This window comes from Triticum dicoccoides, chromosome 5A, assembly GCF_002162155.2.
Source record: "Triticum dicoccoides isolate Atlit2015 ecotype Zavitan chromosome 5A, WEW_v2.0, whole genome shotgun sequence".
Classification (NCBI taxonomy): domain Eukaryota; kingdom Viridiplantae; phylum Streptophyta; class Magnoliopsida; order Poales; family Poaceae; genus Triticum; species Triticum dicoccoides.
In genome coordinates, this window is record NC_041388.1 from 606,487,863 (window position 1) to 606,506,393 (window position 18,531).

Here is an 18,531-nt window from a genome sequence, read left to right on the forward strand (position 1 = left end):
CGTTGAGACGACGCCTTATGAACTATGGTTTGGCAAGAAACCAAAGTTGTCGTTTCTGAAAGTTTGGGGCTGCGATGCTTATGTGAAAAAGCTTCAACCTGATAAGCTCGAACCCAAATCGGAGAAATGTGTCTTCATAGGATATCCAAAGAAGACTATTGGATACACGTTCTATCACAGATCCGAAGGCAAGATTTTTGTTGCTAAGTTCGGAAACTTTCTGGAGAAGGAGTTTCTCTCGAAAGATGTGAGTGGGAGAAAAGTAGAACTTGACAAGGTAACTGTACCTGCTCCCTTATTGGAAAGTAGTACATCACAGAAACCTGTTTCTGCGACACCTACACCAATTAGTGAGGAAGCTAATGATAATGATCATGAAACTTCAGGACAAGATACTACTGAACCTCGTAGATCAACCAGAGTGAGATCCGCGCCAGAGTGGTACGGTAATCCTGTTCTGGAAGTCATGCTGCTAGATCATGATGAACCTGCGAACTATGAAGAAGCGATGGTGAGCCCAGATTCCTTAAAATGGCTTGAAGCCATGAAATCTGAGATGGGATCCATGCATGAGAACAAAGTATGGACTTTGGTTGACTTGCCCGATGATCGGCAAGCAATTGAGAATAAATGGATCTTTAAGAAGAAGACTGACGCTGACGGTAATATTACTATCTACAAAGCTCGACTTGTCGCAAAAGGGTTTCGGCAAGTTCAAGGGGTTGACTACGATGAGACCTTCTCACTCGTAGCGATGCTTAAGTCTGTCCGAATCATGTTAGCAATTGCCGCATTTTATGATTATGAAATTTGGCAGATGGATGTCAAAACTGCATTCCTGAATGGATTTCTGGAAGAAGAGTTGTATATGATGCAACCGGAAGGTTTTGTCGATCCAAAGGGAGCTAACAAAGTGTGCAAGCTCCAGCGATCCATTTATGGACTGGTGCAAGCCTCTCGGAGTTGGAATAAACGTTTTGATAGTGTGATCAAAGCATTTGGTTTTATACGGACTTTCGGAGAAGCCTGTATTTACAAAAGTGAGTGGGAGCTCTGTAGCATTTCTGATATTGTATGTGGATGACATATTACTGATTGGAAATGATATAGAATTTCTGGATAGCATAAAGGGATACTTGAATAAGAGTTTTTCAATGAAAGACCTCGATGAAGCTGCTTACATATTAGGCATAAAAATCTATTGAGATAGATCAAGACGCTTAATTGGAATTTCACAAAGCACATACCTTGACAAGATTTTGAAGAAGTTCAAAATGGATCAAGCAAAGAAAGGGTTCTTGCCTGTGTTACAAGGTGTGAAGTTGAGTCAGACTCAATGCCCGACCACTACAGAAGATAGAGAGAAAATGAAAGATGTTCCCTATGCTTCAGCCATAGGCTCTATCATGTATGCAATGCTGTGTACCAGACCTGATGTGTGCCTTGCTATAAGTCTAGCAGGGAGGTACCAAAGTAATCCAGGAGTGGATCACTGGACAGCGGTCAAGAACATCCTGAAGTACCTGAAAAGGACTAAGGATATGTTTCTCGTATATGGAGGTGACAAAGAGGTCATCGTAAATAGTTACGTTGATGCAAGCTTTGACACTGATCCGGACAATTCTAAATCGCAAACCGGATACGTGTTTACATTAAACGGTGGAGCTGTCAGTTGGTGCAGTTCTAAACAAAGCGTCGTGGCGGGATCTACATGTGAAGCGGAGTACATAGCTGCTTCGGAAGCAGCAAACGAAGGAGTCTGGATGAAGGAGTTCATATCCGATCTAGGTGTCATACCTAGTGTATCGGGTCCAATGAAAATCTTTTGTGACAATACTGGTGCAATTGCCTTGGCGAAGGAATCCAGATTTCACAAAAGAACCAAGCACATCAAAAGACGCTTCAATTCCACCCGGGATCTAGTCCAGGTGGGAGACATAGAGATTTGCAAGATACATACGGAGCTGAATGTAGCAGACCTGTTGACTAAGCCTCTTCCACGAGCAAAACATGATCAGCACCAAAGCTCCATGGGTGTTAGAATCATTACTGTGTAATCTAGATTATTGACTCTAGTGCAAGTGGGAGACTGAAGGAAATATGCCCTAGAGGCAATAATAAAGTTATTATTTATTTTCTTATATCATGATAAAAGTTTATTATTCATGCTAGAATTGTATTAACCGGAAACATAATACATGTGTGAATACATAGACAAACAGAGTGTCACTAGTATGCCTCTACTTGACTAGCTCGTTAATCAAAGATGGTTATGTTTCCTAACCATGGACAAAGAGTTGTCATTTGATTAACGGGATCACATCATTAGTTGAATGATCAGATTGACATGACCCATTCCATTAGCTTAGCACCCGATCGTTTAGTATGTTGCTATTGCTTTCTTCATGACTTATACATGTTCCTATGACTATGAGATTATGTAACTCCCGTGTGCCGGAGGAACACTTTGTGTGCTGCCAAACGTCACAACGTAACTGGGTGATTATAAAGGTGCTCTACAGGTGTCTCCAAAGGTACATGTTGGGTTGACGTATTTCGAGATTAGGATTTGTCACTCCGATCGTCGGAGAGGTATCTCTGGGCCCTCTCGGTAATGCACATCATTTAAGCCTTGCAAACATTGCAACTAATGAGTTAGTTGCGGGATGATGTATTACGGAACGAGTAAAGAGACTTGCTGGTAACGAGATTGAACTAGGTATAGGATACCGATGATCGAATCTCGGGTAAGTAACATACCGATGACAAAGGGAACAACGTATGTTGTTATGCGGTCTGACCGATAAAAGATCTTCATAGAATATGTAGGAACCAATATGGGCATCCAGGTCCCGCTATTGGTTATTGACCGGAGACGTGTCTCAGTCATGTCTACATTGTTCTCGAACCCGTAGGGTCCGCACGCTTAAGGTTTCGATGACAATTATATTATGAGTTTATACGTTTTGATGTACCGAAGGTTGCTTGGAGTCCCGGATGAGATCACGGACATGACGAGGAGTCTCGAAATGGTTGAGACATAAAGATTGATATATTGGAAGCCTATGTTTGGATATCGGAAGTGTTCCGGGTGAAATCGGGATTTTACCGGAGTACTAGGAGGTTACCGGAACCCCCCGGGAGCTATATGGGCCTTAGTGGGCCTTAGTGGAAGAAGAGGAGAGGCGGCAAGGGCTGGGCCACGCGCCCCTCCCCCCTAGTCCGAATAGGACAAGGAGAGAGGGGGCCGGCGCCCCCTCCTTCTCTCTCTCTCTTTTCCCACCTCGCGAATCCTATTCCAACTAGGAAAGGGGGGGAGTCCTACTCCTGGAGGGAGTAGGACTCCTCCTGGCGCGCCCTATGATGGCCGGCCGGCCTCCCCCTCTTGAACCTTTATATATGGAGGTAGGGGCACCCCATAGAGACACAAGTTGATCCAGGTGATCATATTCTTAGCTGTGTGCGGTGCCCCCTTCCACCATAGTCCTCGATAATATTGTAGCAGTGCTTAGGCGAAGCCCTGCGACAGTAGTACATCAAGGTCGTCACCACGCCGTCGTGCTGACGGAACTCTTCCCCGACACTTTGCTGGATCGGAGTCCGGGGATCGTCATCGAGCTGAACGTGTGCTAGAACTCGGAGGTGCCGTAGTTTCGGTGCTTGATCGGTCGGGCCGTGAAGACGTACGACTACATCAACCGCGTTGTGCTAACGCTTCCGCTGTCGATCTACAAGGGTACGTAGATCACACTCTCCTCTCTCGTTGCTATGCATCATCATGATCTTGCGTGTGCGTAGGAAAATTTTGAAATTACTACGTTCCCCAACAGAGGAGACGCCCTGCACCTCAACACGGGCTTGGGGAAAGAGAAGAGAAACCAACCGCGAGGCATCCCATACGCACTTTCCCAGCCCAATTCGGCCCGATAAATGACATGAAGCCCAGGTAACTCTACGGAGCAGCTACCCAAGAGACGAATGCAGATGACCAGACGATGCGCGATAGATGAAATCGAACGGCCAATGAATCAAAGCGTTGTGGTGGCTCGTAGCTCGCCCCATTATACTGTTTCTTAATGAGTTTTGCCCCCAGCATCAGCACCTTTTGATTTTCCTCCTTTATTATCTAAAAATAGCCCAACAAGAAATCCAACGGAAAATTAGCCTGATGAGAACTATGGGATCATTGAACAACTTTCTCTCAAAAACAATATCATCTTTGCATCTTCATATAGTCCAGAACCCAGGGTATGGCAGAAACACCCACAAGTACAACTATCTAATATCTATATCAAAACTTCTAATCCATCTACCAAAATAGTCATTAAGATTGACTTCAGTTTTCTTAAATCAAAAGAACATTTAAAATGACTCGAAACCAATCTAGCTAAATACTGGAAGAACAGATGATCAACGGTTTTGTCCCGTCCACAACACACACAAAAATTATCGTCTTTCCATCCCCTCCCGAGCAAATTATCTCTAGTAAAATAATATTTTAACCATAAGCCATAGAAAAACTTTGATTTTAGGAGGAATTTTATTTTTTCACAAAAATCCAAGAAAATCCACATTCAGAAACTATCGTCATTCTATATAAAGAGTTGACAAAAAAATTCCCATAGTTCTTCTAAAATTGAAACCATCCCAACCTTTAAGTAGCACTTCACAACAATAATGGTATGATCAGAGATTAGAATGTATAATCTAACATTGGCAAAATTTGGAGGCTTATGTCCAAACAACCAGTCTTCCAAACCATGATATTATTCCCATCCCCAATTTTCTTTGCAATGTTGACATATCCTTAATTTTCAGTGAACTAGAATTGAAGTGAGGGTCTCCCACTTTAGGCTTGACCCCAAAGAGACAATTATTGATAACATACTTATTAAGAAGAACATTTTGCCAAAGTCCAGTTTCAGTTTCTAGCTTCCAGAACCATTTGGCCAATAATGTTTTGTTCATAAGCTCCAAATTAAAAAACCCAGACCCCCCCCCCCCCAAACCCGATCTTTGGGTTTACAACACATTTCAGTTCACTAAATGATATCAAGTCCATCTCTAAAAAATCAATCCTTTTCTTAACCACTACAGGAATGGGATAGAAAGGACATCATATAAAGGGGACTATTAGTCAGACAAGCCTGCACCAAAGTCAATCTACCAGCAATGTTTAACAATTTTTCTTGCCAGCAACTACATCTTTTTCCATATTATCTTTCACACCTTTGGAATGTGTTGAGTATAATGTTTATTAGGAAAGACGAGATAGACTAGGATTTGTTCTGGCTTGTCTTGCACTCCAAGTAGATGATTGTACTCCTATATATATGTCCACGAGGCTCAAGCAATACAATGAACTATTTCACCAATCCTCTCTCTTTTAACATGGTATCAGCCTAATCACGATCCAAACCCTAGCCGCCGCCGCTTTCGCACCCGCGCGCCGCTCCCGGGGCGGTCGGCCTCCATGACCGCCGCCGGGGGCCGCGCCGCCCGTACCTATGGTTCGTCCGCCGGCCGTGTTGGTCGGTTGCCCTAGAGAGTCTTTTTCCCGATCCTTTGATTCGGGTTTTCTCTCTCTCGCCGGTCACTTTGATCAGTGTCTCTTTTTCGATTTTTTGGTCTATGTGATCCGGTTTGCGTCGCCCACCACTGCCGTCGACCCCGTGCGCCTCTACTCCAACACCGGCGTAATCGGCCTACTTCTTCACCGACCAGGCGGCCACGCGCACCGTCTGCGCCTGTCTTCGTCACGCTGTCAGGGTTCTTCGCCTACTTCGAGCACCGCCGCCGCACTCCTAACCTAGCCGCCGCCGCCGTCAGGCCGCCGTCGCTCTTCTTTGGTCGCCGCCGCCGCCGCCGTCCACCCCGTTCATCTTCGTCCAGCACTAGCTCGTCGCTAGCGTCGCCGTCATCTACCCCGACCGCTTCATCTACTCCGACAACCGCGTGTGACATTGGGCCCGCGCCGATGGACGTCGCAATCGTCGTCGAGTTCTTCTCTCCTGGCCCCTCCGACTTCTCCGACATGGCGTACAGCTCGTACAGGTCCCTCGTCTACGGATGTCCGGTGCTGGCAACACCGATGCGTGCCTTCATCCACGACGTGTCTCCAGTCCTGGCAAGCCTGGTCGATGCTTCGTCAACTTCGTCTTCGTCCGTCTATGCATGCCCGGTGCTGGCAACATCGGTGCGTGCCTTTGACCACGATGTGTCCCCGGGCTTGGCAAACCCGCCGCGACGCGTCGTCAACAACATTTTCTTCCCGGCGCACCCCTACTTCGACACCACTGCGCCCATGCTAACTCGGCACGCTCTTGCGCCCGCGGCTCCACGGTGACTTTCTCGACACCGGCCACCCCGACTCGACATCGACCACGACATTCTTCACACGGCTACCTCGACCATGGCTCCACCACCCACGCTCTCGGCTACATCGACAAACGGCACAAAGGGCTACCGCCTTGCTTGAGCAACCTCGTCGGTTGCCACTCCAGTCACGACTCAGTGATGCGTCGACCGTTACGACTGTGGGGGGTGTCAGTCGGCTTGCCTTCGGATTCTTCTTCAGTCTCACCGTTTGCGTCGCTACCGTTGTGACTGCGGGGGGATGTTGAGTATAATGTTTATTAGGAAAGACGAGATAGACTAGGATTTGTTCTGGCTTGTCTTGTACTCCAAGTAGATGATTGTACTTCTATATATATGCCCACGAGGCTCAAGCAATACAACAACAATTCCACCAAACCTCTCCCTCCTTTTAACAGAATGTTTGTTTCTAATTCTAAACAGGATACCTAAATACTTTCAAAGGAACATCTCTCAACATTTTTTCTTGCTAGCAACTAAATCTTTTTTCCATATTATCTTTCACACCTTTGGAATGTTTGTTTCTAATTCTAAACAGGATACCTAAATACATTCAAAGGAACATCTCTCTATTTATAAGTAAGAATATCTCGATATAGCCAAGCTTTTCTATGGCTTCTCCAAAAAAGAAAAGTTCACTTTTATGGAAGTTTATAGTTAGGCTATACATCTGTTCAAAGCCACATAAAATAAATTAAAATATCTAGCAGAAGCACTCATCTCATCATCTCACAACAGAAGAATTGTGTCATCAACATATTGTAACATATTGACCCCATGATCAAGAACCTCCCCCCTCCCCTGACCAAAAAAAAAATACTCCTTTAAAAATCTTATTATGACTAGCCCTCTCCATTATAATAGCAAGGGTAATAATAGCTAAGTAGAGAGGCAGTGGACAGAGAACATCTCCTTCCTCAGTCCTTTATGAGCAGTTTTAATGTAAGGAATATTATTATTATTGACATTAATCCCCACATGACCACCTCTCATAGTACACATAACGGTGTCACTTTATTTATTAGGAGATCTGTTTAGTGTCAATACGTAATGCACAAAGGGCAATTTGATTTTATCATGTGCCTTTTCAAAGTCGATTAATAAGGCACTTTGTTATTATGATATATAGTGTTTAGGGCGTCATGTAGTACAACAACCCCCCTCCATGATGTACCTACCTTCTAAAAGCAGTTTTAGTATGAGATATGACAGGGTTAGCCACCAGACTCAATCTATTCATGAGTACTTTGATGAAGTATGAGACATGTATTAGTACTAGTGTGATAACAGTTGTATACTTTGATAAGTCGGAAGCATATTTTAATAAGAACATGAGTTTTTCCAAAGTCAAAATGTCTATTTTGACCAAGTTTAAGATAAACTATCAACAAAATAATTAAATGTAAAACTATACTTCACGATGAATCTAAAAGGCAGTGAAGTATACCCTTGAACATGAGGGGCAACATTGCGGTAAAATATTTCATTCCTTTGAGTCCAGATACTCCTACAGCCCAAGATTATAATGTTCGGAATGATTCTCAACCAACAGTTTTTGAGTAAAAGTGCAAACCCCTAATAGGGTTTTTTTTTCGAAAAGGGGGGACTCTCCGGCCTCTGCATCAGAACGATGCATACGGCCACATTTATAGATAAAATCCCCTAATAGGTAGAGAAGGGTTTCTTCTTGTCTTTCATTACCGATGGCATAGTCGTAACTTTGCAAGTGAAAGAAGGTTTCTAGTGTTAATTTTGTCATGTAACAACAGCCAGAAGACGATATTTTATCTTTGAGGCACGTTTCCAGAGCTTTTTGAACAACACGTGAGCATCACCTTCACCTCTTAAGACTTTGAAAGACTGTACATCTTCATTGCAGAGTAGCTTCATGAGTTCCATCTTCCAAGAGTAGCTTCACTTTTCATTCTGAACCACATTTTGTCTCCACAGAATTGTGTTTGCAGCAGCATGAACTGCTGATGAGCCTGGGCGCAGTGAAAGGTCTATGAACTATTTCTTCCAGGTTATCAACTTCCATAACATTCTGGAGAGATGCATGCTCATGTTGTTATTTTAGGCGCGAAGACGCAAATCTTCATCTGTTAGGCATAGCTGAGACCGAGGGAGGTTATTCAGTTACATTCAGCAATTTTTTTTTGACATAGGGAGAGTACATGATTATCTCGTATATGGTTGAGGTTATTGTAAAGAGTTGTAATCATGTGTGATACAAGGATGTCGTGCTGCAAGATCATACATCATAAGTATATTCCGAAGTTTCGCATTGCATACACATCACATCATACAAGTTCATATATGTAGCTTTGGAGGAACAACAATGGTGACATAATCATATGGCGTCACAAGTATATAATGTGCCAAAGTGGCTGGGTTTATTTACTACTAGTAGGCGGGCGTAGAACATGACACATCACAACATCACAGAAGATCGAGAGAGCTCCTGAAGATCACCCAGTAGTCAGCTGCTGCAGGTTCCTGACGACGAGAGGGAGCCCGTACCTGGGCAGCAGGGTGACGAAATTGCTGGGCTTGTGCACGTAAGTGGGTGACAGGGAGAAGGAGAAGCTCCTGAGGATGGTGGCTATCACGATCTGCACCTCAACCATGGCAAAGTTCTGCCCGGCGCAGACCCTCGGCCCATATGAGAAGGCCAGCAGCGATCGTGAAAGCTTGGTGTCCACCGAGACGCCATTCTGGAACCTCATGGGGTTAAACTCGTCGGCGTCGGGTCCCCAGACCTCTTTGTCCCGGTGCAACATCAGCAGCGGGATCGACATCATCGTTCCTTTCGGCACCTTCATGCTGGCGAGGACGGTGTCCCAGCCGGTCTTCCTCTGCAGGAAAGTTATGGGGCCATAGAGCCTCAGTGTCTCCAAGAGTAACATGTCAAGCTGCAAGTCACCACGGCATGCAGGCACTTATTAGATGTATGTATGTATATATGTACTGTATGTACTCCATGGACAGCGATCGATATTCGATAGCGTACCAGCTTGAGTTTGCCAAGGGCGTCAAACGGGGGTGGCTGGTGACGGCAACAAGCAGGATATTCCCGGACGACTTCCTCCCTGACCATCTCCTGCCAGCGTGGGTAGCTGGCGAGCAGGAACATCGCCCAGGTGATGACGCTGGCGCTGGTTTCGTACCCCGCCACGAATAGAGTTCTGCACTCGCCGATCATCTCCTGGGTGCTCAGAGTCTCAGCGCCGCTGCCACTGCGACATGCCTGCAGCTGCAGCATCTGCCCGAGCAGGTCGTCTTCATAGACGCTGCTGGCAAGTCGCGCCTTTAGGATGTGTGAGATCTTGCTTGTGACAAGCTTTTCGAGCTGCCATGTACGACGGTTGCGGCGTGTCGGCAGGTACCTAGAATTATTAACCAATATTAACATTCATCAATTCATTCATATATATTCCGGACGGTCTTGCAAGTTCCTGCCTACCTGAATCCAGGTAACGGAGGATCAGCGAACGCATATGCGGCAATCTCCATCTGCTCCCTTCCGGCGACCATCACCTCCCGGGCCTCCTCGTGGTCCTTGCCCAACATCACTCGCGCAATGACACCCATGGCTATCTCGTCCGAGTCGTGCCTCATGTCTATCTCGGCTTGCTGCCGCCCTTGCAGTTGGGCGCACCACCGTTCCATCGTCTGCTGCGTGCACTCCCACGCTATTGCTGACATGGACTGAAAACAAACATTCAAACATACGTAATGTTCTCTTCTGATTCACTAAAAATTGATATGGAAAAATTTAGTAAGTAGTAACCTTGATCGTCTCCTGGTTGAAAGCCGGGTGGACGAATTTGCGGCGTCGCTTCCAGTCGTCTCCGTCTGCAAATATGACCCCGTTCCCTAGAATTGAGTCCAGGCTCGGATTCAAGTATTCTTTTTGGAACACGTCTGTCCTGTCGCTGAACATTTGCTTCACAAGCTCCATGTCAGTACAACACAGGGCTGGTGTCGGGCCCAACCAGTACAGGAATGTTTTTCCTGATTAATTGCACAGCACATAGATATGGGATTGTATTTATATTACACACCATATAACGATCGATTACGTAGGTGGTTAGATAGACACTCAATTGATTAATTACCATACTGGGAGGCCCATTCCCGGAAGAAGGGTTGCACAGTGGTGATGCAGTCGTGGGAGCTAGTATCCAGAGGCTTGGCTCTCCCAGCGACAAGCATCGTATGGCACTCCGGCAGGGACCCGACAAGGAACCTGTAAGGTGGACCTCGGATGCCCTGCCGCGCGAACCACCTGGCCACGGCGTACGGCCTCCAAATCAGATACCATGCTGCTCTTATGGTCACCAGCAGCATGAGGACGGTGGCCAGGGCTTGCCCTATGTTAGGCTCCATGACTGGCTCTTAATACGTGCTTGACCTATGATTGATTGTTCTCCGGCAGCAGTTTTGTGGCACTTATATAGCAGCACTGGACCTAGACGGTATACCCACTTGCCTAGCTTTTTAAGTTAGAGCATCTCCAGCCGCGGTCCCAACAGACCCTCTCCAGGCGTTTTTGCCGCGCCGGCGCCCAAAATTCGGCCCAGTCACGTCCTCAAGAACCCATTTTTCGTTGGTTTGGGCCGAAATCGGTGCCGGTGGCCCCAGGCCGAACCCGGCGCGCTGGGGGCGCTCAGGGCGCCGGGCGAGGGGTTTTGGCGCGAAAACTCGGCGGGCCCGCGAGTTAGTGGCACGCACCTCATCTTCCCCAGAACGCCTCGGTTTCCCGCGAGGAATCAATGGCAAGGCTGCCGCCGGTCAGTCTTGCCATTGATTCCTCATCACGGGCGGCACATCATGGGCGGGCAGGCGCGACGACGCCTCCCCTTCTGCCACGCGTTCACACGGCCTGGAGCTATATAAACAGAGGCTTCCCTCGCTGCTGGCCACACCAGCCGCCGTCCCTCCCTTCCGCCGCCGAGCCCAAACCAGCCGCCGTCCCTCCCTTCCGCTACCGAGCTCTGCCGCTCTCCCATCCCCCCTTCCCCTTCTCTCTCCATGGCCGAACGCTTCCCCGGCGACGCCGCGGCGGCCAACGGCTTCGACCGCCGCACGCTCCAGGAGTGCGAGTCGTGGCTTCTCTTCGAGGCGAACATCCCGACGCCGCCGGACATGCGCGCCGGACCGACGGGGTGGAGGCTCAGCTACGACGACGTCCCCATCCCCCCTGTGCCCGACGTCGATGTGCGCCCCGACCTCTTCACCGCCGAGGTCGACCGCGTGCGGGCGTCCCTGTCGGAGGAGCAGCGCGCTCTCCCCCAGTACACCGCCGACAACCATGCGGCCTGGACGGAATTACTTCCAGCGGCGGCAGGCGCAGAGGCTGGCGTCCACGAACGGGGCGCCGGTGGTCGGCGGCACAAAGAAAAGCGATGTCCGCCGTGTTAGGTGGGGGGGGGGGTCCCCGGCCGCACCCTGCACGACGTGATCGCACACTTCGAGGGCGGCAACAACCCGCCGCTGGCGTACCCCGCCACGGTGGCCGTGCCGGCCCCTCGCGCGGAGCGCCGGGCCATGGGTGCCCAGGAGGTTCGTCGCCTCCTCCTCCTCCCACTCTTCCTCCTCCTCCCGCTCCTCCTCCCACTCTTCCTCCTCCTCACGCTCCTCCTCCCACTCTTCCGGCTCGCCGACGCTCCTCCTCCCACTCTTCCGGCTCGCCGACGCTCTTCGGCGTCAAGGCAGAGCCGCCACGGAGACGCCGCTCGGCCGACGCACCCGCAGCGCCGGCATTGTCATCAACGAGGGCGGCCGGCGTGCCACCTCCTCGGCTCCTCCGCGTTTTGTCAAGCCGAAGACGGAGCCGGGGCTCGCCGCCGTCAAGCCGGGGCCGGGGCTCCCCGTCGTGAAGACGGAGCCCGTCAAGGAGGAGGCGCTCGACGACGAAGCGGCCCTCAAATGGGTGCGCGACGACTGGGTGCAGACGGAGAGGGAGCGCCAGCTCGCCGCCTTCGCGCAGTTCGAAGCTCGTCGCCATGGCCGGGACAAGAGAGACATTGTCGTCCTCGACGACGACGACGACGACGGCGCGCCGCCACCGCCTGTCCGCCATGAAGACGCCGGGCAGGGGTCCAGCAGGGGCGGCCGCACCATCAAGAAGGAGAAGGCCGCCGACAATGACGAGGACAGCGGAGACGTCGGCAACTTTGCCGCTCTAATCAACTTCTTCGACCCGTAGTTTACTTTTTTTAAAAATAATTTATGTAAAACGCTCAACATGTTGAATATGAATATCAAGTTTGCCGAATTTTAGCCGAACTTTACCGAAATCAGTTTTGTTTGATTAAAAAAACGCATCTGGGGCGACCGGCCCGCGTCGATTTTAGCGCCGGCTCGCCCCTAGGGGGCACGTAAAATCGGCGCCTGAGGGGCCAACAGCTGGAGATGTTCTTAGCATTAGGGACCCAGGTATGAGCTTGCATTATAAATACACGGCAACCCACAAGGCAAGTTGCAGCCAGAAATTGATTCCATGGCCAATAACAGCAGCGCTGAGAAGCAGCGAGCGCAGGAGCTAGTTTGTGTGACGGGAGCAGGGGGCTTCATTGGGTCATGGGTGGTGAAGGAGCTCCTCCACCGTGGCTACCGTGTAAGGGGAACGGCTAGAGACCCAGGTACGTATAAGCACATGCATCATATATACATCCTAGCTACTTTTTCTAATCCATCACCTGCTTCAATGGTGTCGTGCATCAATCATGTGAAGCGGACCGCAAGAACGTCCACTTGCAAACCTTGGAGGGGGCCGATGAGAGGCTATCCTTGCGCCGCGCCGATGTCCTGGACTGCGACAGCCTCCGTGCCGCCTTCGACGGCTGCCATGGCGTCTTCCATGTCGCCTCTCCAGTGTCTAACGATGTTGTCAGTCCACTGGCTACACTTTTGCAGCATACTTAATTACCATGTGCGGTGCAAGGAAGAAATGCTTGCTTGCTAACGGCAGCTGCCTGTTCTCGGCTGACTGGCTCGATCTGTGTAGGAACTCATGCCGGTCGCAGTGGAGGGGACCAGAAACGTGGTGAACGCTGCCGCGGACATGGGCGTGCGCCGCCTTGTTTTCACTTCTACGTATGGCGCAGTGCACATGAACCCCAACAGAAGCCCCGACACCGTGCTAGACGAGACATGCTGGAGCGACTACGAATTCTGCAAACAGACAGGCGTATGATATTTCTGGAGCGACTGAACATTCATTGCAATAATTTTTAAGCACGAAATGGTAAATTAAGGTGGAAAAAACAACCATGTATAAAAAGAACAGTATTTGGAACTCAATCACAAATCATAATAATGACGAGCAATCAGCTGGGATAGATTCTCACCGGCCACCTCCGATCCTTTATCCTATGGCTTTGCGTTTCGATTTTTAAAATATTGATAAATTTCAGCGAAATTCAGTACAGCCCCCTAGAAAAGTTTAGGGATTTAGATACAAATTAGAAGGTACCCCTTCAATCAAAAAGGATAATGTAGTCTTCTATATCCAAATCAATCTATTCAATACGTTTGATCTGCATGCTAATATGATGAACTGTAAGATTCATACAAACTTTTAAGGAGGGTGTACTGAAGCAAAACTCAATATCTAAATGAAAGTGATACCAAAAGGTCATCATAGCGTCTTAGGAACTTGCTACGCATATCTTTCTGGAGGTGCGTGTCTGTTCCCAATTCGACAGTTTGTTTTTGAACATTGTTACCAATTAATTTGTGGCACCCGGAAGACATACCTTTCTAACAAAAAATAAAATAAAATACAGGCGGTCGGGGTCAAACCCAAGACCTCCCAAACTGATAGGAAAAGGCCAATTCGTCAAGGATATAAGGAGCTCACAAGCAATGCCCCGAAGCTACATAATACCCATGTATGAAGCAAACTGTGTCTGTCATCTCAGGAAATTGATAATACCATTTTGCAGAATTTTTATTGTTGTGCCAAGATGATGGCAGAGATGGCAGCAACAGAGGAGGCAACCAGGAGGGGGCTGCAGCTGGTGGTTGTGGTGCCGCCAATGACCATCGGTCCCATGCTGCAGCCGTCTCTAAACGGCAGCAACTACCATGTCGTAAAGTACCTGATGGGTACTAAGAAGGCCTACCCCAACGCCGTCGCCATCTATGCCGACGTCCGCGATGTCGTACGCGCCCACCTCCTCGTCTATGAGCACCACCACGCCCACGGCCGCTACGTCTGCTTCGGCACGGCGCTACACCGCAGTTGCTTCCTCCAGTTGCTCAGGGGTCTTTTTCCACGCTATCCTATCACTTCCAAGTATGCTTGTGTACTCTCAATGAATTGTCAACCTTCTGCCTGTGCGCGCCCATATCTATATCTGTACCGATCGACTACCATTTTTTACCTCAACAGGTGTGAAGGGAACGACAAGCCCATGGTGAGCCCCTACAGATTCTCCAACCAAAGACTCGAGGACTTGGGGTTAGAATTCACTGACATGACGAAAACTCTATATGAAACTGTACTATGCCTGCAACAGAAGGGCCATGTGCCATATCAGTGTCTCATCATGCCATATCGGCGTTCGAGCTTATAGATCAGGATGTTGTGCGACCAACTTCCGCATACCCAGAAGTAAACAAATAAGGTCCTTCTCAAAAGTTATTGTATGGACTTGTAAGGAAAAAAAATCAGATATCAGATATGCTTTATCTTTTGCATTAGAAATTTAGAATGGACATACCATGACGAAATTATGAAAAATTTGTCTGCAGCGCAGTATGTTATGAAAATTGGAGACACGGGTACTAAAAGGATGCGTGAATTCAAGCAAGGGGTTACAAAAGGTTGCAAGCCAATTAGCCAAATAAAAAGTCAACGAGAAAATAACCAAGTCACCTTGTAAACCCTTCTCGTCATATCCACTGATCTTCCCAACAAGGACCTCCCAAATAAAGTGCCTGAACATCAATAACCCAAATGAAACCTGTCCAAGATGGGGAAAATGAAGGGAATCTAAGCAGGATTTGCAAAATGTATAAAACCTCAGATTATGAGGTCATAAACTTTGTACTAACAGCGACATCAGAAGGACGTGCATCCACGGTACAAGTTTTACATACTATTTACAGTGAGTCATTCAAAAGAAGTAGCACACTGGCTAGGGAAAAGCAAGACTACCCACTTGAGACAGAAATAATGAGCATAACTTACAGCAAGGCAAACTGGATATTGTCACCAAATATCGGTTAAATAAGTAAAAATTGAAGGGAATTACTGATATTCAAAACTGTAGTTGTTTAAAACTGATATTAGACAGTTTAGTGTCTAAGTGACAAACTTACTGTATCAATCCCAAAAGCTTCAGTTCTATGTACCTACATCAATCAACTGGTAGGCACTACTAAGAAAGGCTCCGGGGTTACAAGCAACAATGAGAAACTGCACAGGAAAGAACTTACACATACTGGAACTTCAGGTATCCAACTCAATTGCAGAAACTAAAGGGCATGGCAAAGTGATGCAGTCACCCTTTTAGGCGTTGATATGTACAGAGCTTACAGAGCATATACTAAACAACATATAGAATTAGTTAGTAATACTCCCTCCAGGATGGCAACAATTATAGCACAAGTTACTTTATACGTCAAGCAGCCCTCTCCTGGAAAGATGAATCCGCCTTCAACGGCAAGGATGCCATAGACGGACACGCAGAGACCGAGATTCACAACCACCTGCAGTGCAAGTCCAAACACAGACTGAGAAATACAATTAAGAACCATCGAATGGAACAGAATTCCGGTACTGTGAACCAAATCTTGCCATGCATTGATGATAACATGACCAAGTCCACACTACCTTATCCAGGAAGAGCCTCTCGAGTTCGGCCTTGATGGCGTCAACGAGAGGGCGAGTCAGCAAGTGCGGAGGCATCGGCAGGTTGTGCTCAATCTGGCTCAGAAGTCAGAACAAACATCATTCACGTCCAGAACTGGAGCAAGGAAAACATTAAACCCTGGAGAAACTGCAAGCAGAAATGTCTAACCATATGATGTAGCTTGTAGGAGTACCTAACAAGCCATCAATGCATAATTTAAAAATTGAGAGCCACAAGCCTTGGATATTTGAAACAGATATAATCTCCAAAGCTGATAACCACATATCCTTCCTATCTTACAACACAAGTTACATGACCAGGTCGGTTTACATCTACAGGCTTTAACCCGCCTTTGGGCCTTGGGCCTTCGTAAAGCGCCATCATTCCTGCATCTTCATGGGCTTCTAATCTTCAAGGAGTTAACCCGGCTACTCCTGGCCGGTTTATGTTCAGTAGTAATATCCCGAACACCCTCCCCAGGCGTTTTTGTCGCGCCGGCGCCGAAAAAACGGCCCAGTCTCCCCCCAGAAGCCCGTTTTTCGCCGCTCGGGCCGAAACTGGTGACGGCGGACCCAGGCAGAACCCGGCGCCCTGGGGGCGCTTGGGGCGCCGACACAAGCGAAAAAGGGCGCGTGGGTCCGCCCTGTCGGCGAGTCCAGCGCCTATTCCTGTCGTTTCTTCCCGCTTTTCCCCCACTTCCCTCCCATTTTCTCCTTTCCTCCCGCCAATCTCCCTCCCGCTCGCCTCCCAGCCGGCCGCCATGCCACCGAAGAAGTACGTCGCCCCCCGCGCGGCGGCAACCGCGACCGCCTCCGTCGCCCAGCTGAAGCAGAGGAAGCCAAAGACGCCGTCGTCCAAGCCACCGGGCATGACAAACGCCGAGTGGAGGGCGGAAGTTCAGCGACGGGAGGCTGTCACCGCCGACCGGCGCAACAGGGCCATCGCCAAGAAAGGCCCGTGACAACGCGGCGCGCGCGGCTGCGGCTGCCGCTTCGGCAGACCAAGCTGAGGCCGAGGTGACTCGCGCGGGGATGATGAATCCATCCGACAGCCACGCCTAGTACGTGTTGGGTAACGTAGCATAAATTCAAAATTTTCCTATGTGTCACCAAGATCTATCTATGGAGTCATCTAGCAACGAGGGAGGAGTGGATCTACATACCCTTGTAGATCGCGCGCGGAAGCGTTCAAGAGAACGGGGTTGATGGAGTCGTACTCGTCGTGATCCAAATCACCGATGATCCTAGCGCCGAACGGACGGCACCTCCGCGTTCAACACACGTACGGAGCAGCGACGTCTCCTCCTTCTTGATCCAGCAAGGGGGAAGGAGAGGTTGATGGAGATCCTGCAGCACGACGGCGTGGTGGTGGAAGTAGCGGGATTCCAACAGGGCTTCGCCAAGCGCTGCGGGAGGAGGGAGATGTGTCATGGGAGGGAGAGAGAGGCGCCAGGGCTTGGGGGTGGTGCTCCCCTCCCTTCCCCCCACTATATATAGGGCCAAGGGAGAGGGGGGGCGCAGCCTTGGCCCTTCCTCCAAGGAAGGGTGCGGCCAGGGAGGAGTCCCTCCTCCCCAAGGCACCTCGGAGGTGCCTTCCCCTTTTAGGACTTTTCCTTTTCCTCTTCTCTTGGCGCATGGGCCTCTTGGGGCTGGTGCCCTTGGCCCATATAGGCCAAGGCGCACCCCCTACAGCCCATGTGGCCCCCCGGGGCAGGTGGCCCCACCCGGTGGACCCCGGGACCCTTCCGGTGGTCCCGATACAATACCGGTGACTCCGAAACTTGTCCCGATGGCCGAAATAGCACTTCCTATATATAATTCTTTACCTCCGGACCATTCCGGAACTCCTAGTGACGTCCGGGATCTCATCCGGGACTCCGAACAACTTTTGGGTTACCGCATACTAATATCTCTATAACCCTAGCATCACCGAACCTTAAGTGTGTAGACCCTACGGGTTCGGGAGACATGCAGACATGACCGAGACGACTCTCCGGCCAATAACCAACAGCGGGATCTGGATACCCATGTTGGCTCCCACATGTTCCACGATGATCTCATCGGATGAACCACGATGTCAAGGACTTAATCAATCCCGTATACAATTCCCTTTGTCTAGCGGTACGATACTTGCCCGAGATTCGATCGTCGGTATCCCGATACCTTGTTCAATCTCGTTACCGGCAAGTCTCTTTACTCGTTTCGTAACACATCATCCCGTGATCAACTTCTTGGTCACATTGTGCACATTATGATGATGTCCTATCGAGTGGGCCCAGAGATACCTCTCC

General features: G+C 49.0%; 3 protein-coding genes across 3 annotated transcripts; 1 reads left to right on the forward strand and 2 right to left on the reverse strand.

Annotated features, from left to right (window-relative positions):
• Positions 1-8,703: 8,703 nt before the first annotated feature.
• LOC119298045 (cytochrome P450 709B2-like) lies at positions 8,704-10,764 on the reverse strand. The gene is made up of 5 exons (XM_037575584.1): positions 10,494-10,764; positions 10,166-10,389; positions 9,839-10,083; positions 9,386-9,761; positions 8,704-9,287 (listed from the first exon to the last, which is right to left on the reverse strand). The coding sequence occupies exons 1-5, from the start codon at positions 10,762-10,764 to the stop codon at positions 8,844-8,846; spliced, it is 1,560 nt and encodes a 519-aa protein (XP_037431481.1). The 3' UTR covers positions 8,704-8,843.
• Positions 10,765-12,876: 2,112 nt separating this feature from the next.
• LOC119298044 (cinnamoyl-CoA reductase 1-like) lies at positions 12,877-15,057 on the forward strand. Its single transcript, XM_037575583.1, has 5 exons — positions 12,877-13,022; positions 13,115-13,269; positions 13,388-13,570; positions 14,328-14,680; positions 14,777-15,057. Exons 1-5 carry the CDS (start codon positions 12,881-12,883, stop codon positions 14,958-14,960), a joined length of 1,017 nt encoding a protein of 338 aa, XP_037431480.1. The 5' UTR covers positions 12,877-12,880; the 3' UTR covers positions 14,961-15,057.
• Positions 15,058-15,117: 60 nt separating this feature from the next.
• LOC119300126 (DNA-directed RNA polymerase III subunit RPC8-like) lies at positions 15,118-16,327 on the reverse strand (the record flags this gene model as incomplete). The annotated part of the gene is made up of 4 exons (XM_037577188.1): positions 15,118-15,132; positions 15,255-15,350; positions 16,003-16,098; positions 16,223-16,327. Coding segments are annotated over 4 exons (312 nt in total), but the record flags the coding sequence as incomplete, so codon positions are not given.
• Positions 16,328-18,531: the final 2,204 nt, after the last annotated feature.

Coding starts and splice junctions, on each gene's coding strand:
- LOC119298045 (XM_037575584.1), bottom strand. CDS start 10,764: ATGGAGCCTAACATAGGGCAAGCCCTGGCCACCGTCCTCATGCTGCTG. Junction 10,390..10,493: donor GGAATGGGCCTCCCAGTATG/GTAATTAATCAA, acceptor GCAATTAATCAG/GAAAAACATTCCTGTACTGG. Junction 9,762..9,838: donor CCTCCGTTACCTGGATTCAG/GTAGGCAGGAAC, acceptor TAATAATTCTAG/GTACCTGCCGACACGCCGCA.
- LOC119298044 (XM_037575583.1), top strand. CDS start 12,881: ATGGCCAATAACAGCAGCGCTGAGAAGCAGCGAGCGCAGGAGCTAGTT. Junction 13,023..13,114: donor GGGAACGGCTAGAGACCCAG/GTACGTATAAGC, acceptor AATCATGTGAAG/CGGACCGCAAGAACGTCCAC. Junction 14,681..14,776: donor CGCTATCCTATCACTTCCAA/GTATGCTTGTGT, acceptor TTACCTCAACAG/GTGTGAAGGGAACGACAAGC.